The sequence below is a fragment of the Trichogramma pretiosum genome, unplaced genomic scaffold (assembly GCF_000599845.2).
Source record: "Trichogramma pretiosum strain Unisexual culture from Peru unplaced genomic scaffold, Tpre_2.0 scaffold121, whole genome shotgun sequence".
NCBI lineage: Eukaryota > Metazoa > Arthropoda > Insecta > Hymenoptera > Trichogrammatidae > Trichogramma > Trichogramma pretiosum.
In genome coordinates this window covers 344,577-370,761 of record NW_019640829.1, presented here as the reverse complement: position 1 = coordinate 370,761, position 26,185 = coordinate 344,577, and the positions used below count along the sequence as shown (strand labels likewise).

At 40.4% G+C, this 26,185-nt stretch overlaps 2 protein-coding genes, 1 long non-coding RNA gene and 2 other non-coding genes across 5 annotated transcripts; 4 read left to right on the top strand and 1 right to left on the bottom strand.

Moving 5' to 3' along the window:
* Nucleotides 1-1,668: 1,668 nt before the first annotated feature.
* LOC111694615 (transmembrane protease serine 11D-like) lies at nucleotides 1,669-14,569 on the top strand (the record flags this gene model as incomplete). Its single annotated transcript, XM_023463407.1, has 6 exons — nucleotides 1,669-1,780; nucleotides 1,854-2,139; nucleotides 9,359-9,672; nucleotides 9,754-10,005; nucleotides 10,094-10,298; nucleotides 14,394-14,569. Coding segments are annotated over 6 exons (1,345 nt in total), but the record flags the coding sequence as incomplete, so codon positions are not given.
* A 258-nt stretch (nucleotides 14,570-14,827) lies between these two features.
* On the bottom strand, nucleotides 14,828-17,589 carry LOC106650024 (ankyrin-1-like). The gene has a single exon (XM_014367799.2). It carries the CDS (start codon nucleotides 17,510-17,512, stop codon nucleotides 15,149-15,151), a length of 2,364 nt encoding a protein of 787 aa, XP_014223285.1. The 5' UTR covers nucleotides 17,513-17,589; the 3' UTR covers nucleotides 14,828-15,148.
* Nucleotides 17,590-21,309: 3,720 nt separating this feature from the next.
* LOC106650096 lies at nucleotides 21,310-24,905 on the top strand. The gene is made up of 11 exons (XR_001339317.2): nucleotides 21,310-21,394; nucleotides 21,910-22,033; nucleotides 22,255-22,385; nucleotides 22,718-22,816; nucleotides 23,142-23,200; nucleotides 23,392-23,474; nucleotides 23,767-23,854; nucleotides 24,047-24,122; nucleotides 24,313-24,364; nucleotides 24,548-24,629; nucleotides 24,826-24,905. It is a non-coding gene; the product is annotated as an uncharacterized LOC106650096 (long non-coding RNA).
* LOC111694618 lies at nucleotides 21,762-21,839 on the top strand. The gene has a single exon (XR_002763675.1). It is a non-coding gene; the product is annotated as a small nucleolar RNA U43 (small nucleolar RNA).
* LOC111694619 lies at nucleotides 22,105-22,182 on the top strand. The gene has a single exon (XR_002763676.1). It is a non-coding gene; the product is annotated as a small nucleolar RNA U43 (small nucleolar RNA).
* Nucleotides 24,906-26,185: the final 1,280 nt, after the last annotated feature.

Here is a 26,185-nt window from a genome sequence, read left to right as displayed (position 1 = left end):
TTTCTTTTCTCTCTCTTTATCTCGTCTCTCATCTCTGATCTCTGTCTCTCTCTCTGATATGGCAGCAGGCAGGTACTCGTTATAAGGCAGGTTAAAGTCTCGACTTGCTCCACATGGCAGCCGCGAGGTGTAGTATCATATATACATTTCGCTCTTTTAATTATCGCTTTACTCGCATTTATTATGCTTCGTCTTTGATATAATACGCGCGCAGCCTCGAGTTTTTAAAGTTTTATATTTACGTACCGTACGGCCGAGGAGGGTAGGGCGAGTCTCGCCCCCGCGCGACTGCAAGAGATCTCTCTGTATGCGATTCACAGATGCATATGATATAATTTAACGTATTACGCTCGTTTTCGGTCAAAGAAGAATAATAATTGCATTGAGCTGCATCTCGTCGTCGTAGTTGTCCTTCATACATACTCGTGTACACGAATTATAAATTTTTCTAGCACGCGACATCTAGCTTCTCGCCAAAAATGACCCAAAAGCAATAACAACTCAATTATGCCAGTTTTCTTGATGTATACTAAAATCAAGATGTAACAGGCAGAGATACGGTAGCCGTGCCGAAGGGGGATGAAAAAATGCACCGCGTACCTAGGCCATGCAAGTGCAGTGCACACGAGTTCGTGGTATCGCATAACAAAACGGCGTTGTGCGGTAACATGTATATAGTCGAGCAAGGCGCGCGCGGCCGGAGCTATTATGCATGCATCGAGGCGCCCTTAGCCACTTGTACACGTAGTACCTATCAAGGAAAATACACGCGCGCGTTCATTGCTCGCTTTAACCTCTCTCTCGTGCGCGGGGGGTAGGTATATTATAACGAGACTCGGCGGGCGGCATCGTGTCTTGCGCATTTTTAAGAAAAAATAAAAAAAAATAAAGTCGGAAAAAGAAGAAGTAAAAGAGGAAGAAGAAGAAGAACATCGCCGGGGACCGTGTTGCGTGCATCATGTAACGATCCTTATACGTAACGCGCGCGCAATACGTATATTAATTCAAGAGGCCTCGGCAAGCAGCGCAACATTTGCATGAGGGCGGCAAAGCGGCCTCCGCTGATTATTTTGTGCCGCATAAACTGTCTGCTTGGTTGCGTATATTATTTATACATCCGCGCGCGACCAAAACATATTTCGTATGTATTTATGTACGGCACGTAACGACTGCGAAAATATCGCGAATTTGAATATGATCGTTCGAGTATCATCGCTGCTCGCCTTTTCTTAACATTTTGCGCATACATCAAGAACGAGTATTAATGGAGAAGCACGAATGCGCGCGAAATTTTCGCGCATTAATTCGCGACCGAGGGCAGAGGGCTGCTCCGTTATTTATTATTATTCATTTTGATATAAGAGGCAGGAGTTATTTGGTGCGCATATAGATATATTTTTCGCCATCTTGACGTACAGAATCTGCGGATGATTATATTTTTTTTAATTGCTTCAGTTGATTTGTTTGATTTAAAGTTTCATAGTTATTGAAAAATGTGTAAAATGAAGCAAATCTATTACAAAATATAATCAAATATGGCAATTTTTAATGAATAAGTAAAATTACATATTTAACATCGTTAACATCGTTAAGTAATTGTCATTTTATGAGAGTGAAATTATGAAAATATTATAATGAATAATACTAATTCTCATTTGTATTTTTTAGAGTGAAAAAAGAACCTATCGATGTGTCACATGTTGAAAATAATTACAATGTTAATGACCAGACACCCGATGTTAAAACTATTCAATTTTCTAAGTTTCTGCGTGAAAACCCTGTAAGAATTTCTAATTAACGAGCGACTATCATGGTCAATTTTACCTAAATTTTCTTTTAAATTTAACTAACAGAGCCATACGCTTCGAGAAAATGACGAAAATTATGAACTTTATAATGAAATAAAAATAGAATTCGAATTTGAAGACATGAAGCCTGGCATGAATTTACTAGCAGTCGAGAAAATTGAGAATAATTCTAGAAATCACTCGCAAGATATGAAATTCAGCAGCAATTATGAAAGTCAAAACAACGTAAAAATAGAAACTGTGAACGAAGTGAAAAAAGAATTGAATTTGAATTCTAACAATGAACTCATACAAGAAAATTATGTACCTGAAAAAGCGTTCACTCGCAAAAGTAATATAAATCGTCACGTCAAATCACCGCATTATACCTGTGATGTATGTGAAAAAAATTGTTCTGCTAAGTCCCATCTCAAATGGGAATATTTACACTTATCTCGATTTTTGACAAACAAAATTTTTACTTAAAAAATATCGGTACATTGAATACTATCGTTCAAAGAAAATTGAGTAACTGCATGAATGTTTATCTCAACTCGTCGACTCGGATGTGGCATGATGATTACAGCCAAATTGGATCAGTCGCGTCATTGTATCTCAAAGAATCTTTTATCCAGCAATTATATATACCTTTATACAAGTACATCGTGTTTATAATACACGAATGACAAAACGGACCTGTTCTGAAGCACGAGGGTTGGGGCGAGAGTCTGTGCACTTGCTCGAAATGAATTGAAAAGAGAATCAAGTGCGTGAGTATACGCACTAAGAATCGTGTGATTTTATTGGAAAAAAATACCGCGTATAGACTCGGGGCCGAATACGAGATTACTCCAGTTTTGCACGTCGACGTCTGGGCAATGAGCGCGGAGCGTGTGTTATATACCGCATATACATGTGCGCCGGCACAAAATATGTTGGTACAGAGGGGATGAAGATGACGAGGCTATTATACGTCTGTGTGTACGTATGTATACATTGGGAACACTTGTCACCGTGGCATATCATACACATATATACATACGCATACACACGAGAAGGGAGTGAGAGACGCACTAAGAGCCCCGGGGACAAATTGCCGATAACGATCTCTTATTCTCTCTTTTCTCTTTGTAAACTTTCTCAACCCTCAATGTCTCACTTATATGTATCACTCGCTTTACACACGCAGCCCAGTCTCTGTCTCTCTCTTTCAATTTACAATTATTATCATTCTCGTATGCGGCGCGCGCGCCGCTGTATACATTATCCAAGCCAATCCGCATCTACCGCCCACCATATAATACGGACTCATTTGTTATTTTCGAATGTAAAGCTTGTACCCCGGTACTATACGGCGATGGACGGAGGCGTCGTGCGCATCGGGGGGGTAATTGCTTAGATATAGATATTATTCCATAAATATACCTAATCTCTCGCGATTCGTTGACGAGTGGATGATTACACGTTTGCTTCTACGCGCTGCATTCGTACAATATGCAACGATGAATGACTGCACACGTATATTTCTCACGTCACGTACATCTCGGCCTCTTATCGCCTGCCCATCGGGCGCATGATAGCTGATACAAAACAATCACGCTTCGTTAAACTAGTGCACCTTTTTCCCCAATAAAATCACGCATATTGATTGAGTAACGCATATTATAGTCCTGAGATTAAACGATAATTGAGATAATTGTACAACAAGATCGTTCGGAGAAGCTGTATTACTTATAGAAATGCTCATATACTAACCAAAAGGGTAACATTTTTTAAACATATTTTATGGCTCTATTTCCACCATTTTTTAACGATACAAAATTCATGAAAATGACCATTTCAACACATTTTCAATCGCTACTCATTTATCAATCAATCTCTTTATTACTTTGATTGTATTAGGTACTTTTATGAACTGATATCGTAACTGTGCTCTGACTTATATAATTATCTTTATTTTATCACTTGCAGATTTATAGACATAATGATACTCGCCATCTAGTCGGGGATACTTGAAGTGGTATATTTTTAAAATTATTGAAAGCTGATCTCAATTTTTTGAAGCAGTTAAATTGTACTACTAGATTATTTAAAATGTTTAACCACAAAATTGTCAATCTAATTGTTACAGAAAAATAGCCAAAAGCGAGCCGATTAATGGTAATGTATTTTAAAATCTTTTTATGCAATAGTATGACGAAAAATGTCTTATTTCGCACATTTTTTAGTGCGCAAAAAGCGTTTTTGGGCACTTGTATACGGTAAAATGCCTCATTTCGACACTGGTGTGCGGTAAAATGCCTCATTTTGGACACTGGTGTGCGGTAAAATGACTCATTTAATTGAAAGTATTTTTCGCTTACTATTGCATAAAATTTTGTATGCAACACGTGCCCAGCTTTTTGCGCACAGTGCGCGGAAAAAAACCCACTCGTGACGGCATAGCCGACACTCGTGTCTTTTTCCGCACACCCGTGCCCAAAAACGCTTTTTGGGCACTTGTTACATAAATATAATTATTTTAGCTTAGGCCATTATTAATGTTGAATATCTCTACGCTGATAGAGATACATACTAAAACGAAGGGTGTAAATAAAATAAATAACATAGTCATCCACTGTGCCGGGATCGTATACATTGTACAAATAATTCACGGGGCATTGACGAGGATGCGTACATAACGCTTGAATATATGGATAGGCGAAAAAAATTTACCTTCGCGTTTTAATTAAGTTCTCCTACCTGTCTTCCCTCTCTCTGTTATACGTGCCCCGCTAAAATAGGTTGAATAACTTTACACGCGCGCTAGGAAAAAAAGCCGTGCCTGTAAAACTCTCTCTCTCTCTCTCTCTCTCTCGCTCACGAAAAGTTGAGGCTTTTCGAAAATAGGAGATAAAATGAGAAAAAAATTTACCGTACACGTTGATTATGCACGTGTCAGATGATCGAGAAGTGCCACGCAGTTGAGTTTTATGCGGGCACGTTATACGTGCAGGTATATAAAATGAAAAATGTACAAAAAATGCGCGTTTTCCGCGCTCATATCCGCAGTTATATTCATCGTACTCGTACGAGCGCATGTAGAGTGCAAAATGCACCGCGCACTGTACAGGAAGATTTTCACTTCCGTTTGACCTGACACGCGCGCCACGCAGCTCGCAGCATGCCGAGCGCTCAGTTCGCCAGCTTAATTCGAATGCCGAGGAAAACTTTTGCGCTCGCGTAACGCATATAACGCGATACGTTCGTGCGCAGCTCTTGATTCGAGTTTCTTTCTTTTATTTTTTTTTTTTTTTTGCAACAAGTGCGCGAATATATTCGCGAGATATTTCGAGTATAATAAATAACGAATGTACGTATAGCTCGCTCGCTGCAATTCTCGCGCGAGAAGATCGTTGCAGTTTTTGTTGGGCACAGCACTTGCATTGCACTTTTCATCGATACACGAACGCATACGCAGGTGCATTACCCCCACAAGCCATCGTTCAAGCGAATTTCTGAATTTTTGGAATTCATCGCGAGTCACTTATCGATACACGCGTATAAAAATGTTTCGTTCTATACCGAAATAAAGAGGAAAAATAATTGGTAAAAGTCAAGCTCTATTAGAATAGCCCAGCAGACAATTAGCGAAGAATAACTTGTATGATATACATTCCGATATCGACGCAGAGTTGCCTACGTCCTTATATTCAACAAACTCGGTTGCCCCCCGCCCCCTTCCCTCCGCGTCGACGAGCATCAAGTTAATTTTTCCATCATCTCTCTCGCTTAAATTACGTCAATCTTTTGTGTAATATCTCGACGAGAGTTGCTGCCGCAACTGTATCAAATACGATATTTATATATAGCTTTCGGATAAAATGATACGTTACGCTATGTATACGGTATATTCTGCTCGTCTGCGGTGTATAAAGCGTATGACGGTTGTCTTTCTCTCTCTCTCTCTCTCTGGCCCGCAGCAGGTAGGGATGGTTACCTCGGCAACGAGCCGATTCCACACAACGATTGGCTCGTCCGCTAAAACCGCAGCCACCCTCGCTCGTTCATCCTCCTCCTCCTCCAACACATCGTAGCAGCTCCTTCCACTATATTATATTCCTTCTTCTCTCTCTCTCTCTCTCTCTCTCTCTCTCTCTCTCTCTCTCTCTCTCCTGCGTATACGAAGCGTAGCGGGGCACAACCACTATATATAGGCGCACTTAAAGCTCTGTGGTTAACTTCAATGAGCAGATAACGAGCGCGAGATGATGATATCCTCTTTCTCTGCTCTCTCGCTACTGAGCTTTAGCAATTGGTGTATCGCGTATAGATATATACCGCGTGGAAAAGCGACTGTAAGCGGAATCGCAGCACAAGCCGCCGCTGCGCGACTTTGTCAAATCAACGTTTGCTGCTACTATACGTAAAGCCTCGAAACTTGCGGCGATGATTTAGGACGAGCCACCGAGGAAATGCTTGTTTATCCTCTCGCTCGCTCGAGACTCTTGCTCGCTTCAAATTTGCATGAATTGCGAATCTCGACTGGCAACAAAAGTACACGCTGGGCTAGAGCTGCTTCACGCTCATTTTACGTGCTAATGATTTATGCCATATCAGGGATGTCGTTTTTAGAGAATTCAAGCTTTGACGGTCAGCGCAGAGATAACGTTTTAAGCGTTGCGCGCGCGAACGTGTCTTATTATATTTTCATAAAAATGAATTGTACCTGTCAATCTCTTCTAGATTATATCGTACCCAACTAGACACACGCATGAAAAATATTTTAATCCCGAAAATGCCAATAAAAACGCGCTCTCATTATCAATGCAAGATTTTTTCAGCTTTCTCATCCCCGTACATAATGTTACACAAGCGTAAATATATACTACATCGAAAGCGCACGAGCTTGCAACGATCAACTCGCTACATGTGTATAGTGTACATCATCATCGTATCTTTTCAACCGTATCGCATCATACATATCGAGTTTGCATACATCGGATGTGTACGTATGCGTACGTATCCATTCAGTCGCATGAATACGTTTTCCGTTGCTATACAGCATAAACACGCTCGGCTATGTGTACACGCGCGCTGAAAGAAAATGAAATTTTCGAATGCAGGAAAAAAGAGTACTAGCGAGAGAGCAGAAAAAGAGGAAAATAAAAAGGTCACGATTATGTATGCACACGTAGGATACATGTACGTCATTGGTATCAATAAAGCAGCGCGGCCGCGTGCATGCGTGTACCGAAGAAAGATGGCGCGTTGCAGCTATATATGCGCGCAGCCTATGTGTACGCAGATCGCATAAACAAACAAATACAAAAAGAAAGAGAGCGAACCGCGATAACGCGCGAAGGGAGAGGAAGCAAAAAAAAACTAGGAGGAGCGACGCGCGCGCGCGAGGAGATAGATAGCGTCGAGAGTTAAAAAGATGAAATAAAAGGGATGAAGGAATGGAAAAATATAAAACTGGGGGGCAAAAAAAGGAGAAAAGCTTTCAATTCCTCGGTATATTTGCGGAGCCTCGAGTTCCGTATAACTTCTTTTTTACAGTCTCGCCCACTCGAGTCTCTCTCTCTCTCTCGCTCGCTCTGCCGGGGCTTTTCATGCGATGTTACCGCGCGAGAGATAGGTAGATAGGTATAGGAACTGCAGCAGCGCGCAGTTATATTCACACGCTCGGTCGCTCCTCAATGGAGCTTTCGCTCGAGCGCTATAGCTCCGCTTGTGTGTGTGTGTATGCACATATAACGCGGCCTCGGATTCGCGATTCATACAGATTACGTACGATACTGGTTCTTTTTTTTATCATCGAGCTTTTTTCTCCTCAAACTCGCTCTTCGCGGCTTTTTCATTTCGCGATATATTTATAAATTTAATGTATAATACAGGCGTATGCGAGAGGGGCGGTGGCGCTGTGTACTACTGCGAATGCGCGCGAATCGAGGCCCAGGAGATATTTTTATAATGCGTACACAACTTTCGTGCGTTGCCATTGAAGCGCGATGCGACGGCTGCGTATTTGTTTCAAATCGTTGATCCCTTGTACCCATTAATTGTACACGTGCACCTTACCGTTATGAATTCTTTTTAATATATGGCTCGCATCAATTTATCCGCCTGCGAGTTTACCATAAACAAAATCGATTCGTGGTCACGCACTCTTTTTCTTTGATAATAAACGTACTTTGTATAGATAGATTGTAAGCTGCAAAGGCCGCGAACGTAATTTTGTTCTCGAAATTTTAATTACCAATGTCTGTTTATATATGTATGGGAAATATAACGTACGCATGCGTAAGACGATAAGACAAAGTGAGACAAAGTATGAGTACGTGTAATAATACTGTACTTCCCCTACATATATCGTACGTACTTTAACGCGCGCGCAACTTTTTTGTCGACGCTGCCGATACAAGAGGTACTCGACACGCGGACGATGGTCAGAAGAATCAAACGCCATAGAATAGTATCTTCTCGTAACCGAACACACACCCAGCTATGTTATATTGTGTACGTGTATACACAATCCAATTATCAGCAAAGAGAACAGAAAGAGAGAGAAAAGTTTGTCGGGAAGCGGAAGAGTATATCTAATAGACCCCCCCCCCCCCCCCCCCCCCCCCCCCCCCCCCCNCCCCCCCCCCCGGCCCGCTCGATCATCCCTGTGCATTTTATATTGTTGTATATGTAGCAGGGTATACAGTCCCGCAAGACTGCCTGTAGCGCGCGTGCGGCGTCGAGCAAACGATTACCACTTAAAGATATTCTCTTCTACTGCGCACATGTGTATAAAAGTATATCCAACAGACTTGCTCGAGCGAGCAACTCGACTGTGATTTTTTTCCCTCCCTCTCTCTCTCTCTCTCTCTTTTCTATATATTCGGTAATTGAAGTGTCTCCGAACACAAGCGGGCGCGCGCACTATATATATACACTCGTGATAAGTGTGTGGATTTTTAAAGTCACGTACGAAATGTTTTTCTTTTCAACTCCTTTACTTATTCGTTCCCTCTCTCTCTCTCTCGGTCGTAGATATTTGACGATGCGTGATGTCTAAAAAGTTCGACACACGCGCTCGACGATATATTATATGTGTTAGATTTGTGCATATAAGGGTGTGCTGTTGTGGCGAGTGTTAGAGCCAACCCCCTTCCCGGACGCCAAATGATAAAAGTTTTGCAACTTACAACTATGTAACAAGACGATTTTCTCTTTTATTTCTTTTAACACGTAGGCAGTCGAAAGATGATGGAAAAGTTAGACAAGTTTGTGGCTTTCGTGCACCGCTCTACAGAAAAATTCGTGACGCGGCTATTACTTGCGGCCGAAACTCGAGCACGACGCGCGCGACTCACTACTCGTGGCTCGTTGATCGACCAACGAGACGCGTGCATTTTGGATTCTTTAATTTACAGTTTTTTTTTTGCCCGCGAGGTATGAGAGTTTTCGAGCACTTGACGTTGTTTATAGGGACCTTAATCGGCACATTTTCGCGTGAGTAACCGAAAAAAAGTTGAAAACAAGTTCTTCAAAAACTGGTCGAAGTACATCTTAATATTGCGATATAATAATATGTGCAGTCAACAACGCACTGAGATCGCGAATATCGAACGACGGAAGTTACGCGGACGAGGGCGAGTATCCGTATCACGGGGCGCTGATGCGCTCCGGCGCCTACTGGTGCGGCGCCAGTCTCGTGTCCGCCCGGCACGTCCTCACGGCCGCTCACTGCGTCAAGGATCTGGTCGACGTCGGCTGGCCCGGGGGCGCGAAGCCGCGAGTCAAGCTTGGCTCGACGAGCCTCGAAACCAGTCGGGTCCACGAGGTCTCGAGGATATCTTATCATCGGGATTACGACCCCGTTTGGCTGCTCGCCGACATCGCCGTCGTCACGGTGAGTCGTATAAAATAAAACGTCGCTAGCTATAGTATCGCTTTTCTTACCCGCAATCGCTCGTTAACTAAAATCTTTCAGCTGAGCGAGCCGGTCGTTTTCTCTCGTCGCGTGAGACCCATCGACTTGCCCAAGCCTTTCGAAGAGCTTCCGCCCGGCCGGAGACTGATTGTCACCGGCTACGGGCGCGACGATCGCTCGCGGGCACGATCCGTCCGATTGAAGCCGCTCGCGACGCGTCTCATCGGTAACGAGCAGTGCTCCAAGGACTGGTTCGTGACGCCCAGTAAGCTCTGCACCCTCAGAGGACCCAATAACTACGGCACTTGCACCGTAAGTATATAATATAAATCGAAAAAAGTTGCCTGTCGCGCGTCAACGAGCTTCGGTGAATTAATTTTCGATCGATGGCATATGACAGGGCGACAGCGGCGGACCCTTGGCGAGCTCGGACAAGCGAGTGATCTACGGCGTGGTGTCCTCGGGGGCGGCTTGCCCGACCGCTCAGCCCGACGTCTACACCAAGGTGTCGCATTTCGTGGCCTACGTCGAGCGAGAATCGAGCTACTTCGGCAATCGCCCATCCGCGCCCGGGCCGCATCCAGCCAGATTATTCCTGGCCAATGGCGCGTCCTACCCTTTGCCAATTACGACGGATCGCGGCGAGATCATATTGTACAATAGGCAAGCCGATCAGCGATTTTTCCCAAATGAACTTTCGCTCTAATTTCCGCGACGTTTCGTTAAACCTCGACTGCGCGCGGCTTCGAGCGAAACCTCGAGAGATTTTCCTTTTTAATTCTCATCTTTTGTTTTTGTTTATTTTCTGGCTGTCGCTGTCGTGGATATAACACAGTATAATCTACGCAAAGAGCGCCACGAGCGCAGTCGCTTTCAAGCGCTTGACTAGGCGCGTTTTTATTTTTATTATTCTTTTTTTTTTTTTTTCAACTCACTCATTCATTGTCAGTGGAGATTGGCGCGCAGTGCCGAGAGCACAATATAGAAGCCGGTGCGCCATTGTTATTCGCGTCGCGAGAGATTCCCTCCATTGTTTAAAACTAAGTCGCGCATAACGAGATCTGCTACCTCAATCGCTGACTCTCGCTCGCTTTTCTTTCTTTATATTACATATAGGAGCCTCTTGTCTTCTTTCTCTCACTTGTTTTTTGTATTAAAAGCTCTCCTATATATCCACGAAGCTCTGCTGGGATGAAAGGTTGGCTCGTGCACTATATATATCGTCGCCACAGTCGCAGAGCGGTATACATGTTAGCGGCAAGTACGCGCGAGTAGGACCGCGCACGAACAAAAGATATGTATTTCCGTCGCTATTCTCTTACGTCTTGCGAAAACGATGCAAAGTAGAGATATACGCGTGCATCCTATGCTCTCGTTTTTCTTGTTTCTTTTCCTTTCTTTTTTTATTTTTTAACTTCATGAAGCATGCGACGTAAACGTAATGAGTGCATAACAAAAAACCCAAGCGACTTGGGTGTGTATAACTTTTTTCTCCTCGGTTTTCTCTCTCTCTCTCTCTCCCTCGCTTAGCTTCGCGTTTGCTTCAGCGCAATAAATTTTTCCCTCCCTATCTAGGGCCACTCTAAGCAGTTTTCATTATAATCAAGCGATTTTCCTTCAAAGCACATTTAATAAAGTCACAGACTTTTGCAATATCTTTCAAAATAACTTGTAATTCACAGTAAATTAAAAAAAAATCTATTTTTTTAGGACAAGTAGCGATTGACGAATGCAACCTTCCTAGATGAGTAACGAAGGCAAACTGAAGTTTCGTGACAATAATTTTTTTAAATTGTTCGCATAGTCAAAAGCTCTTTTTTTATCATTTCATGTGATTGATTCTTTTTTTTTCTGGGATCTGTAATAAAGCCCCCATTTAACCTAATACTAAGCTCAGCTAAAGAGTTTATTTTTGAACTGTAATGCCTTTAAAATAACCTTGAAAATAAAAACAAAAGACGTACTCGAACATGGAATTTTTCGCTCTTTTCAAATCTGAAATAAAAAATGAGTCGAATTTCAGGTCACCATAGGATTCCTCATAAAAAAAGACGTCGGTTATATGATTTTTGATTTTTTTTAATGCTTTCTTTGCGATAATTCCAGGGGTGTTTAAACAATTTCACCGCCTTTTTTACATTGCATTTTGCATGTATAAAGGCTGAAATATCGGATTTCAGGAGCCTCGTTTTCGGCTATAGAGGAAAAAACCAAGAACCCTATCTATATGGCTTCAAACTATATATAGCTGATTACTTTCATATAAAATTTCAGAGATTCATGTTAATAGAACAAAATTACAGCCTATCAAAACCTTGAAAATACACTCTTTCTCATAATTTTGATACATTTAAACATCTGTATCTCCGTCTTTCTTGAACAAATCTTAAATTTGAGTACGGCGATTTGAACGTAATAAAAATACCTTTTCAATGAGATGTCACGGAGGTCGATAGCTTTATCTAATCAGCTTCTACGTCCATTTAAAAAAACTAAAAAATGACAATTTTGCGATTTTTCATCCCCCTTCATTGCCACCCCATAACCGGGGTTGTGGTTATCGAGCTCTTCAAAATTTTTTCATGCAAAGTACATGCCTAGTTTCACAGCTTGCTGTAGAACTTTGGATGGATCATGGTTGGAATTTAATGAATTATAACAACGAAAAAGGAAAATTGCAGTAAAAATAAGTTCTATAATAATGAATGTAATTTTTTGAGTAAAAGTATAAGAATATTATTGTTATGATTATTATTATTATTTTAATTATTTTTCATAATGCTATTTATATTATTTTTGTTTAATGTTAGGAGAAATTTATGAAAAAATGAAAAAAAGTCCTTCAAATTAGATAGTATCAATTCCATTGATAATTTTGATGATTCTAAGCAAATTCAAAATTTAAATATTACATCCAATGCAATAGTACGCAGTACTATATTCCACAACAGGTGTTGCAGGCCCAAAAAATGAAGTTGAAACTAACCATTTACTCTTCAAGAACACAATGAAAAATGAAAATCCTGAAGACCACAGCCCCCTAGGTCCAACCCTCATGGATCTATAGGGGCTCAAAATTGGATTTTCATGTTTTGAGGAAATTCTGCTTGTTACTCTGCTTTTCTAGGGTGCACATGAAAAAGTTTCTAAACCATGTTTTTTCATATAAAATTTGATGTAGAATTCAAATCTGTCCTCAAATAAGACATTCATAACCTAAAAACTCCTTAAAATTGAAAAAATAGTGTAAAAGATCAAAAAATAAATATGTTCGTATACCTCAAATTGGCCAATATTGTATTATGTTCATCGATTCACCAAAATACAACTTCTGATAAAGTTTGGTAACTGAGTCACCATTATAGACAATTTGGTAGCCAAAAAATATGGTTTTTTCCCCATTTTCCTTGTTTTTTGGCTCTTCGCAAGCTACCAAATTGTCTATAATTAAGATATATTATATTTGATTAAGATACATTATATTATATTTGAGTACAGATTTGAATTCTACATCAAATTTTATATGAAAAAACATGGTTTAGAAACTTTTTCATGTGCACCCTAGAAAAGCAGAGTAACAAGCAGAATATCCTCAAAACATGAAAATCCAATTTTGAGCCCCTATATATCCATGAGGGTTGGACCTAGGGGGCTGTGGTCTTCAGGATTTTCGTTTTTCATTGTGTTCTTGAAGAGTAAATGGTTAGTTTCAACTTCATTTTAGGGCCTGCAACACCTGTTGTGGAATAGCCCATATACATCAAGGCGACACACGTTTCTCGCAATTTTCTCGAGGTAGACAGTGTACAGCTATGGCAGCCGCTAGTATTGCAATAAGTTTTCTAAAACAATTCGATCAATTGGTATCAAAAGATGTTGATGACATTTTAAGTATCGGTGATGGATTATTTATAGGAGAAATAGAGAATCGTAGAGTTCCAAACCAAAATGAAAGAAATGCCCATTATTTAACCGCAGAGGATTAGCAAAATCAAATTCTTGAATTTAATACTAACATAAGATGTATAAGATCAATATTGATCAAATTACTTATGGACGCGTAGTAAATGATAACTCAGGTTTGCCTAACTTAATAAAACTATTGCAAGATTGTCTTCGTACAAAAACGTCAGGTATTTTGACGATAAAGCTGTTACAGTATCAATAATAACATTTAATAATAAGATCGGTTCATTCGACTCACACAGTAGAGGATCTGATGGAAAAGTTGATTCCAAAGGAGTAGCATGTTCTTATTCATCATCTATAGAAAATCTGTTTGATATTATTACGAACAATTATGTAAGTGATGAAAATGATCCTTATGACGAGCAATATCAATTTACAGTTATATCTATTAATGAAATACTTTCTACAAATCGAGATGCTGATTGTACGTTAAATGAAAGTACCGTTCGCTTTCATGATCTATTTAATTGCTTAAGTACAGACGAATGTAATGAAAATGAAAATATCGAATCCGAAGAATTAGTAATAGAAAAAGGAAAATTGAATAAACTCGTTGAAAATATCAAATGTACAGATATAAATGTGGTAACTAACATGTCTTGGATTACACAAAGCATTCGATAATCATTATCATTTATTCAATTGTAAATTCGATAATATTAAACTTATAAATATATCTAATCATGGGTTACTGCATACTCTTAAATTTAAATGCGATATGTGCTTATTAGAAAAGAAAATAAGTAATGTACCTGACACCAACAGCACATTAGATTTGAATGCAGCATCCATTATAGCATGTCAAACAACAGAATTCGGATTGTCCAAGTTTGAAGAACTCATGGGAATTTGCAAAGTTCAAGTTCAAAATTATGCATTATGGCGTAATGAAAAAAGCAGGAATTAAAGTTCAAGTATGGGCATTAGAAAGAGGCGATTATGTAGATTATACTACAGAAGAAGAAGGTGTAATAAGAGTTCCTTTTACAACAGTTGAACTCGACTGTTCATACATGAAAAGATCTTACACTTACAGCAAATATGATTCATCAGCAGCCTGCGTAGTGATAATAGAACATTATACTAGTTGGCACTAGTTGCATTTATCTTGACAAGGTGTTCAAATTTGTTCAGGTTCAATGATATACGTAAAAAAAACATCATATTTTTTAAAAGCAAACTTTATTTGCCAATGAATTAGCAGCTGTAGTATTACATTATAAATAAAGAAATATCACATGTAGTCATTTTGTATTTACATGTTTGATTGTAAAATTTATCTGTCCGATCGTTATTATTGATATTATTTCAATACCAACTAATGTATCGGAGCTCAAGTTTATATCAATGATTGTTTTTTCAATCATCCGTACGTATACGGATACGCATTTGTCTCGCTGCAATTTTGTCCTAACGCGTATACAATTTTTCGTTATTCTTATAGTAATGGTTACACGAAATGCAAGAGTCATCGCGAGCTTTGGTTTTAACAAGCCGCCAAGCAAATATTGTGTAAATCTCGGTTCATTAATTCATCGAGGATCATTTCACAGCATAGCAACGGCAGTCGTTGGCGAATCAACTCGCAGAATGGGCAGAGAGCCCATCGCTGGAAATATCGTCTCGACAGTTTCTCGCACAGGTGCCGAGCACAAACGTCCCTGAGCCGCTCGGGCAGCCGGAGCCAGTCCAATGTACGGGCGAACTCGTAGTACTCCATCGACGAGAGTCGCTTTCTCGCTTCGTCTGGTCGCAATTGGATCAGGTCGTAGAGCGACAGGTTCGGCTTGATCATCGCCTGCTTCGCTTCTGTCGCGAATTCCTCGTCGTCGTACCAATTGTTTTCGAGATCCGCCGAATTCTCGAACCAATTCAACTCGGAAAACACCTTCATGATCATCAGGGTGTCGCTTCGATCCAGTTCGTATCCTCTTGCCTTCAGACGCTCGACTACAGCCATCATACCGGACGCCAGGATGAATTTTTTCTCCACGCGTTTAAACGATACCGATTTAAAACTTGCATTGAAATAACTCTCGGTCGGGAAAACGAAGCTCGACAGATTGGCGCCACGATCCAAGAGAAGATCGACCATCATCGGCGAGTGATTCGCCACGGCCCATTGAAGCGGTGTCCGGTCCAAATTGTCCTTGGCGTCGATCTTCACCGGCTGACCGATCTCGGCGCAGATCTCAAACAATGCTCGTGCCCGCGAATAAAGCTGTGGCATGTAGTCGAACTTGCACAAGTGATGCACGGAAGTCTGTTTCTGGTCATTGGCTGCATTGGGATCGGCGCCTCTTCGCAGTAGGAACTCGACTACCTCGTGTCTGTTGTTCATTGCGGCTATGAGCAACGGTGTATCGCCGTATTTCTTCTTAGCGTTGATGTGCAGCGGACGGTATCTCTCTTGGCTGTGCTCGAAAATCAGCCTCACCACGTCAACGTCGCACTTTGGAAGAATCGTCTGGTGCAGAGCTTGTCCACAACTACTGGCCAAATTCGGATCGATGCCTCGTTCCAGCAGAAATTTGACCAGTCGTTTCTGACCGCGACGCACAGGACCGAACAGTGCCGTCTCGCCATTCTCGTCCTGTACATTGAGCTGCAGGGGCCGATACCGCTCCTCGCTGAACTCAAACACCATCTCGGCCAGCTCGAGTGATGCGTCCTCGTTCGACCATCGATTGCAAACGATGAACATAGCAGTCTTTCCCGTCGCGTTGACCAAATTCGGGTTGGCGCCTTTGCTAAGCAAAAATTTGGCTTCCTCCTTTTTGCCATCGCGCAGAGCCAAGTGCAGCGGCGTGTCACGATCCTTGTCCTGAGCATTGACATTGACTTGCACCGATTTTTGTACATCCTCGACGATCTTGAAAAACCTCTCCGTCAAGCATTCGGTATAGTTGTCGTGGTCCTTGTCGTTGATCTCGTGCAGAGGTGTCAGTCCTCTGATATTGGCTAGATTTGGATTGGCGCCGTGTTGCAAAAGCAGCTTGGCCAGCTCCCAATCGCGACGCCGCAGAGCAATGATCAGCGGCGTGTTGCCACCCTTGTCCCGGGCGTTGAACCACAGCGGCCGATGTCTCGCGTGGCAGCGCTCGAGCAGCATCTTCGCGCACTCCGTATTCCCTCTGCTGCAAATCCAGTGCAGAGCAGTCCACCCCCCGGCGTCGGCCAGATTCGGATTTGCGCCGAGTTGCAAAAGCAGCTCGACCAGCTCCCACTTTTTGCCGTGCAGAGCCATCATGAGCGGCGTGTAGTTATCGCTGTCCCGGGCGTCGATCTCTACCTCATTTGGATCGGCGCAGTGTCTCAGCAACAGCTCGGTCACGTCTCTGTGGTATCCAAGCAATGCCGGCTCGATGAGATTGACGGCCTTGCAGAGCTCGAGGAATTTCCGGATCACGTCGATAAAACCGTATTTACAGGCCACATGGAAATGCGTGAGGCCCGACTCGTCGTCGATGTAATTCACGTCGAAACTGTTATAGATTTCAAACAGATTACGGATTACGTTACTGTAGTCCAATGTCTCGCGTAGAGCCACGAGATGCAGCGGTGTGGTGCGAATCTTTATAGGCTGTCCGTCCTCGTCGAGTCGGGGCACGTCTCTGTAGCCGGTGAGAGCCACAAATCTGATGAATTCTTCTCCCACGCAATCCACAGAATCCAAGAGAAGATTTTCGATAATGGATTCATCTTTGATCAAAGCTTGCAGATTTGGAAGATCACTCGACCAGTGACAAATTATACGTGAAAGTCTATAGATAAGACGGAGCCGATCATCTTTGATCTCCAAATTATGATTTTTTAGCAAGCGCTTCAATTCATTTTCTAATTCAGACATAGCGGTTACTTTACTTTTCTCCACGAGAATCACTTGCTGTGGTCGACACGATCTCTCTGTAACGATTACTCAGCGCGGCGATTGTAACGTGTATACTGAACAACTTGACTCGACCAAGCGGTTGAGCGGTAATGTAAACACGTATTTGCACAATACATAAAGACTTGACAACTTTTCAAACGCGTTAACCGATGTTTGATATAATTACTTTGCACACGAAATTTTCAATATAGATTCGAATAATTTTAGATGTGCTCAAATCCTCATTTTTTTTGGAGCAGGTAGTCAAACAATAATGTCTGAAACAATATTTCTACTTGTATTAATAACTCAATTAAAGAAGACAACTTCCTTTTTTAGAAAAATGTTTACGTATATGAAAATGAGAATAATTATTATAAATTATAATTTATTACGTATGACCCATTAATTCCCCAGAGGACGTTTTTCAACACTTTTTCGACCACTGTATTTTCGGTGAAAATGGGGTCAAGAAAATATGCGTGTAACTAATTCTAATTAAATTAAAAAGTAAAGAATTTAATTAAAAGTTAGCGGGGTTTAGATTGAATAAGATAAAGTTAAGAAATACATTTATTTCTCAAGTCCTTCGTTTTTGAGAAAAATTCTAGAAGTTTTTATTCATCTTTTCGTGTTTCGACCGCAATTTTTTTGTGTTTAAACATTCATTTTTTCAATCACAACCCCTCTCGCGCGAGTATATCTATATGTATGTCGCTTCCCTTTCGACGCTGGCCCCCACCACCGCCGACCGCTGTAAACTTATTTTTTGATATTGTGAACAATTACACTTGAAAAATTTCTAGTGTATTTTGATGTAAAATTTTACGAGGAATCGATTGGTGTAATTAATTTTTCTGTACCTTGCCTCGCTCGCGAGATATGAGCGAAAAACTCTTACCCCCTTGATTTTACCCTGATCCTGATGTTTTAGGTAAAAAATAACATCGGTATTGAATTAGCTCACCCAAAAACATAAAGTAGACAAAGTTTCATCCCTCCCCAACAAAATGCAATTTCATGTAAGTTTTCACTGGACTAATGTGTTTTGCTCTGTATCATCGCTGCGATGCGCCTTTCAATTTCATAAGTACCTCGTTCAAAAGCTACTTCATTGTAGCATAAACATCATAGGTTCAGACCTCAACTCATCCGCGTCTAGTTATGCCGACACAATCAACTTAAAACAGGTTTTTCTTGAAAGTACGAAAAATGGGCTTGAGTCGTTATGCCTTTTCACCACAGAAATATACTTCAGAATCAAAGATCCAAAACGTGTGTAGTAATACCCCCTTTTACCCTTCGGCAAAAAATTATACCTTTTTTCTTAGTACGTCGCTTCGAATGTGCTGTGAGATTGATGTTGTCCCCTGCCAGCATAAAACAATCGTAGGCAACGTTGAGGTTCAGCAGTGCCTCCTCATCGTCGCATCACAAATGTCCGAACAAAGGTGGACTTATCTATATAATAGTATATTTCTCAACGGGTGCAGCTATGGTTGTTTAGTAAAACGAGGGATCATAGCACGAGCCGAATGCAATAGTGTATCACGTGCCTAGGGAGCGAAAAACTGGAAAGCCTCAGAGCACGTGTAATTATCGTCTGAAGCGAGGCCGAGGCCGATAAACATGTGCTCTGAGGCTTTCTTTTTCGCTTCATAGGTGCGTATATTATTTTTCATGAATCCCCCAGCAGAAATTGACTTTTCCGTTTTGGCCGCCGGGACGAAAAAGGTAAACGCACTAAACACAAAACTGAAGCTCTGAGATTTTCAAGGCGACTTGATATTAAAACGCTGAATGTAATATTTTAAAAAGTATTATATAGCTGACGAGCCAATTTAATTATACGGCACAGAGTTAACAAAAAACGCTTTTACAAAGGGAATTTGAAAAATATTCGATGCGCTGTACGTAAAGAGCGTACTTGCACGGGGGAGCGCAAAGCGCGCTCCTCAATACTCAAACGCTTGTATCAAAAACAACGTATTCGAGCCATGTACTGAAACTAAAGTAAACCAATAAAAATTTACCAAACAAAACAGTCCTGTATTGATTTTTTCCTTCATTGAAATTCATAAAACAAAATTTACTTTATATAAAGCCACAGTTAATCAATAGATAAATTTAGCAAAGGATCCTATTGAACCGACAGACCGTCTTCAATCTCAGTGAATGACTGATTTAGCAGAATTATCCGTAGAATATAGAGCGTAAGTCCAAGAACTAATCGCTACACGTTCACTGGGATCAATCTTACGTAAAATAAGTTCGAATCGTGTGTCACAGGGCGTGATTCAGTCCACGAGCTCGGTGAGCGACCATTTTTTCTTTTTGCTTTTCAACGTTACATCGGCGCTCGCCAAGGCGCGCAGCTCCTAAATCGCTCCTGCGCTCCTGCGACTCGACTCTAGGCTTTGCGTGGGTGCGATCCGTATCGACTCTGCAGCCCCCGCCCTCCACGCACCCATACAACTCGACGGCGTGGGGCTAAACGCGCACTCCATTCCGAAGGGTATCCCGATGCATCTCGCCTTCGTGAATATTATTGCTATAGACCGTAGGATATAGTCGGCTTGGCGCATGCGTGCACGGCTCGCGCGTTAGTGAATAGGCACCACCACCGACGAGCAACCCCTTCAGAGGCAGGCGCACTGCACCGCGCGCATTACGGGGGTCGAGCCCGAGGCTGCGCGCACTTCCTGCGACATCATGAAGTCCTGTCCAGTTAGCTTTGAAAACGTCTTCGAATGCCTTATATGGTCAAAAGCGGAGCTGCTCGCTGACTCGAGTACATACATCTACTGTATTTCGAGGCAAGCATTTGTATACCCGCAGCGCGTTACGCACAGGACTGCGCGACTGCGATACAAATATATGCTATATATACCTATAACGTCGACGGCGACTGACAAGCAGGCCATGCTGCCCTGTTAGAAAAACAACTCGCTGCTTTGAAGCTCGATTCGAGGTCAATCCTGTTACCCTCTCTTTAATGCCCTGCCGCACGAGTCGCGCCAAGTTCATATATTATATAAAGGGTAACGCGAGCCTAGTACATCCCTCGCGGTCCTATTTTATTTTTCCTTTCGCTTTGAAGCCGTGTGCACATAGCGTGAGAACCTAGAGCTGCGCGTACATATATAGGTATAATATATATAAGCTAGCTATCCGTTTGATGTAGTTTTATTAAGTTAAAGCCACAGGAACAGCTTATATATAGAGCGTATCATCCTACCTGCGCGTGTATACGTAGGTACATCGCGTTGCAAGCTCTTTGATCATTGCTCGACTCGCAAATTGCTTTACGTGTTGTGTGTGTGCTGTACTGTATATACTCTTTTGCGACAAACTGTAGTATGACACTCGATGCACTAATTGACAGCAATTTGTAAAATATTAACTTTTTTTCAGTTTTACCGATGCTTTTTTGATCGAGCCATCGTGTTTCATCAACTTTTATAAACTGCACTTATTACGCGTAATCTCGAATAAATTTTGCACCTCGGTACTTTTGTTCATGCACTCAATTTGACAAATAAACCGTTAAATATTTTCACAACATAAAATAAAAATAAAATTCAACCTGACAATAAATTATCGTTTGACAAATTTCACATGCCAATTCGTACATTTGAGCACTACGCAGCACACAAACCACTATTTACCTAATACGAAAATCGCGCGGTGCTGCGCACGCACCAGCAGTCCGTTAAATTCTCACATGAATCTCGTTTTCTTCCGGGCCGAGCGCTCTTGTTCCGCGAGCCGAGTAAGCGGCGCCGCGTATTCGGTCCATTCTGTGCCTCCACTTGCCGCAGTAAGCACTTCGCTCCAATTTTTCACCGGGGTTTCAACATGGTAAGATCTGCCGCTGTTGCTAAATTAATTATACTTTTTCAATGATCACTAATTCTTTGATGATGGGTTTAACAATTGCCATTATCAAGGTTAAAAATTACGAGTTTGATTCGTAAAAGTCCTATCGATTAAATTTTAATTATTTTTTACAATCCAGCACGTGGGCTCTTCACGACCACGTTGCATTTTGAATTCGCTCGAATTATAATTATTAAATACTTTTGGCAACTTTCCGTTCGAGAACAAAATTGAAAGAAATTCTAGTTCTATTTTTTAATGATCAAAAAACGCATTCATAGCAAGTTATTTGTAGTTCAAATATGCATAACCTGCAATTTTACACTTTTCTATTCTATTTCTGAATAAAATGATGATTTAGATAAATTTCTGTTTATGGTTTAAACTGATAAATCATGAAGATAATATTCTAGGGCGGTCTGAATCTTATAATCGTACGAAGTACTTTTGCCGCGTGTTACTTTTGCAATTTTTTAATTCTGCATTATCTTTTACAGAAGTCGAAAACTGTGTGCCACTCCAAAGGCATCGTTTATTCGCAGAGGATAATTTCGCTTCAACCGTACAAAAATTATTTGAAAAATGAATGAAATAATTTGGAATTCCACGTGCGTTTTTAAGGTAAGGTTACAAAATTATTCAGATATTATAAAGTTAAATTCATGACTATTTTCACATACTTGATTACTTAAATGATGATTTAGATTATATTTTGTTTATGGTTTTAACTGAAAAATCATGTAGATATTATTCTAGGGCGGTCTGATCAATTAACTTGAATAATATAATTATGAAATTTATGCATTATCATATTGTTATAAATGTATCTTCTATTTCTGCAGATCGATTTTGAGACTCAACTTAATCATGGCAAAATGAATATACCAAAAATGATCCAATTAAGTATGTTAACTTGATTGCAATCATTCTGACCATGATCGGTTTGAACGAGTTGTTCATCATCTCAATTTATGTAAGTTGAAATAATTAAGAATAAAATTTTTTATCACAAGTAACAACGCCTGGGGATCATTTTCTTTGAAATTGATGGCAGTACGAGAGCCGTCTGTACGGTATGTTCTCCAGACTGCAAGGCGAATAAAGAACTTGCCCCCTACTTGTAGGTGTGAGCATAAGTTCGGTATATTCCATAATCTTGATGTAGCCCGTTGGGCCAAGACAGAGAGACAAACCATACTGAACACAGCCCATTATAAAATAATGTTCAATTATTTCAAAAAACAAACTGAATGGCGACAATATTTGTCTAGATGACGTAGCATTAACAGTTTTTTCATATTGCAGGTATCCAAAAGGTGGAGTTGGTGAATAACTACTGATATTTGAAGCCAGTGAATCATGATGATAATCATGTTTAACATGTAGTTCTTCACTTCAAGTAATGTAAGTTGAAATTATAAAGAATAAAATTTTTTTTCACAAGTAATAACGCCTGGGGATCATTTTCTTTGAAATTGATGGCAGTATGAGAGCCGTCTGTATGGTATGTTCTCCAAACTGCAAGGCGAATAGAAAACTTGCCCCCTACTTGTAGGTGTGAGCATAAGTTCGGTATATTCCATAATCTTGATGTAGCCCATTGGGCCAAGACAGAGAGACAAACCATACTGAGCACAGTCCCATTATTAAATATTATTCAATTACTTATATGTATGAACTTTTAGTCATAAATTTTTGTCTCTTAAAATTTATTTTTTATTTCCCACAGTTCATCATGACATTTGGTAGAGAAATCATTGCTGATACTTGAAGCCATCTTAAGAATCGGTAAGAATTACTTTCATCCAACTTTACATTTTATAAATGATTTTTTTATATGATGATAAAACATGATTGCCTTATCAGACCATTCTGGTGAAACCATCATGCTGCCTTCCTACTGAAGCAATTTAGATATATATTTTATTAAAAAATGTTTTTTAGAATTTTTATTTAACAGTATATTTTTTAAATTCCAGCTGCTTTGTTCTGCTGAATTATTGGTAACTTGGAAGCAGAGTATTTAGTTTAATGTGGCTATTGATATCAGCTTTCAAGATTGGTAAGTTTAATATAAAATTGTGCTATATAAACGTTTTAAGTAGTTTAATCATGATTTAATTTTCATAATAAATTGTTAAAAAGAGCTATTGACAAAGAATTAAAGGATAAATTTGAAAAAAGTAAAAAACTTGGAATTAAAAATGTTTGACAAATATTTTATGATGAGTATTCCTAGAGCCAAAAGGATTATGAAATTTTATGATTCTGAATGATAGGACTGACGCTATTAAAACATATGCTGTTCTTATTTCTATTTAAGAAATCTCAACTAATAAAAGCACTTATTTCAGATAATTCATAAAAATCAGTCTTTGAATTTGACTTCTGGAAGCATTCCAATGTCCATCAAATGTTTGAACAGCACCTACATTTTTAAAGGTATTTATATTTTTTTAATTTAAATATTTATAAATGGCTGTTATAATTCTTCTTTTTATAATGATGATTACCCATTAAGCCAAAAGGATTATGAAAAATTGTGATTCGAATTTAATCTGATTTAACTCATGTTTGACATTCAGAAGTGTTAAAATTAAAACAAAGCAAATAACTAATTTTTTTTTTCTATAGTTTCATCTTCTACCTCCATTAAAAATTTGTCTTACAATTTGTATGGGATATTTCCAACAGCCTTAAAATTTAAAAGGTAAATATAATTTAAAAATTAAGCATATTGTTAAGAAAACCGCGTTCATACTTCCAGTTATAATGATGATTACCCATTAAGCCAAAAGGATTATGAAAAATTGTGATTCGAATTTAATCTGACATTGTTAAAATTTTATACTTCACATATTTACGAGTGAATTAAAACTAATAAATATTTTTCATTACAGATTTATCAACTCTTGGATTATTTTTCTCTACAATCGTTGAACTCAAAGAAAGGTAAATATATTATATAATATGAGTGAATGTTGTTGAATTTTCATCGTGATGAGTATACCTAGAGCCAAAAGGATTATGATAAATCGTGATTCTGAATGATAGGACTGATGTGTGCAACAAAATATAAAAAAAATTGTACGCTTTAAACAAACATACTACATAAATTTCTTTTCTTTTTTTCAGAAATGCAAGTTACGTTCAACTTCTCTAAAACAAAAAATAGGAACACACTTCTCATATCTAACCAATCTGCTTGAGTTAAAAGGTGTGTATCTTGAATTATTTAAAACATTAAATTTTGAAATGAAAATATTACGCAGTCAAAGTTTTCGTGATGATTACCCATTAAGCCAAAAGGATTATGAAATACCGTGATTCGAGTTTAATCTGATGTATTATTAAAAAAAATGTTTTTTCATTTATTTCTCGACAAGTTTCTAACTAAATAATTTTTTTTTCAGAGATTGGGTTTCCATGGTTTGGCTCAATCAGCTTGCAGACTCGTTCGCTCATTAAATTGTGTAAATTTAATTATTCTACAAATAAAAAAAATTTACATCTTACAACTCTTGTGTTGTCATTGACAAATCGACCATTAAAAATTGAATTTCCCTCGATACAAAAAAAGAATCATTTTACACGCTGGCACGCCTGATCCCTATAGCGCGCCGAGTCCTTGTGTGAATGGTTTCTAAATTCCTGCGACCCTGTGCACTCTATTCCTTCCTTCTTTCGCTGTTTTTTTTCTCCCTCTCCGTACAGCAGCACCAGAATCACGCACACATCCTGCGAAATCATCGCCTATACGTGCGCACGACGAGCATAGGGTACGATCATAGGGTGCACTACACCCACACGCGCATCACAACGCACGTACAAACGAAACGAGAGACGCGAGTTGGAGGGAACGAAAGAAAGGGGCTGCTGCTGGCGGCGGCGTTGCTCGTGAGTAAGAGATATAGACGAGAGCGGCGCGCGATCCTGCCCATGGCCGTATATCCGTCTCGCGCGTGGCAAACATAACTTCCTGGTGGCGTGAATGCTTCTGGCGCTATCCTTTCGACATGTGACGCGACATTGACGAAAAGTCAGCAGCAGCAGCCGTCGCTCTGTCACATGGCGCGCGCATACCGCGGAGAAGCGTGTCAAACTCCACCGGCAAAAGCGTCTTTTTGCATGCGGGCTCCATTACGTTGTATACATACCCCTATAGCTAGCCTTGAAAACCACATCGGAATGTTCCTAGGATCCTGATAGCGCGAATGTCCATCGTATTGGCGTCGAGCCCAAAATTTATACTATATATTGTATAATAACACGAGCTGGAGTTGGTTGGGGTAAAAAAAACGTACCACGTGCAGCTGCGATACCTACTGCTGTCCGCAGGGGTGGATACATCTCGCATATATGCGGGACACAAAGAGAGGAAAAAAGGGCGCGCCATGATACGTGATGCTATGCGCGCGGAACGACGACGACGATCCCCGACGACTACAGGGTGCCTCGAGCCGCATGTGGTCCTGGTATGGAGAATATGCGTAAAGGTAAATATGTTAGGAGACGCGCTTTTGACGTCGCGCCAGGTTTGATCGAGTCTTCGTGCGGGCGATCGCCTGTGCGACGAGCGACGTGCTTCGGCGATACGATGCATCGCGGCACGAGTGCAAGCTCGCACAAATGTCGCGCTTGCGACCCTATGTACACTATATACATATGCACGCGAGCTACCTGCTTAGCTGCGGCCCTATACCGGCGTTACATTGCGCTCGGTTTCGCTGCGCCAAGTAACACTACGTGTATCCGTCTATACACATCGCAAGC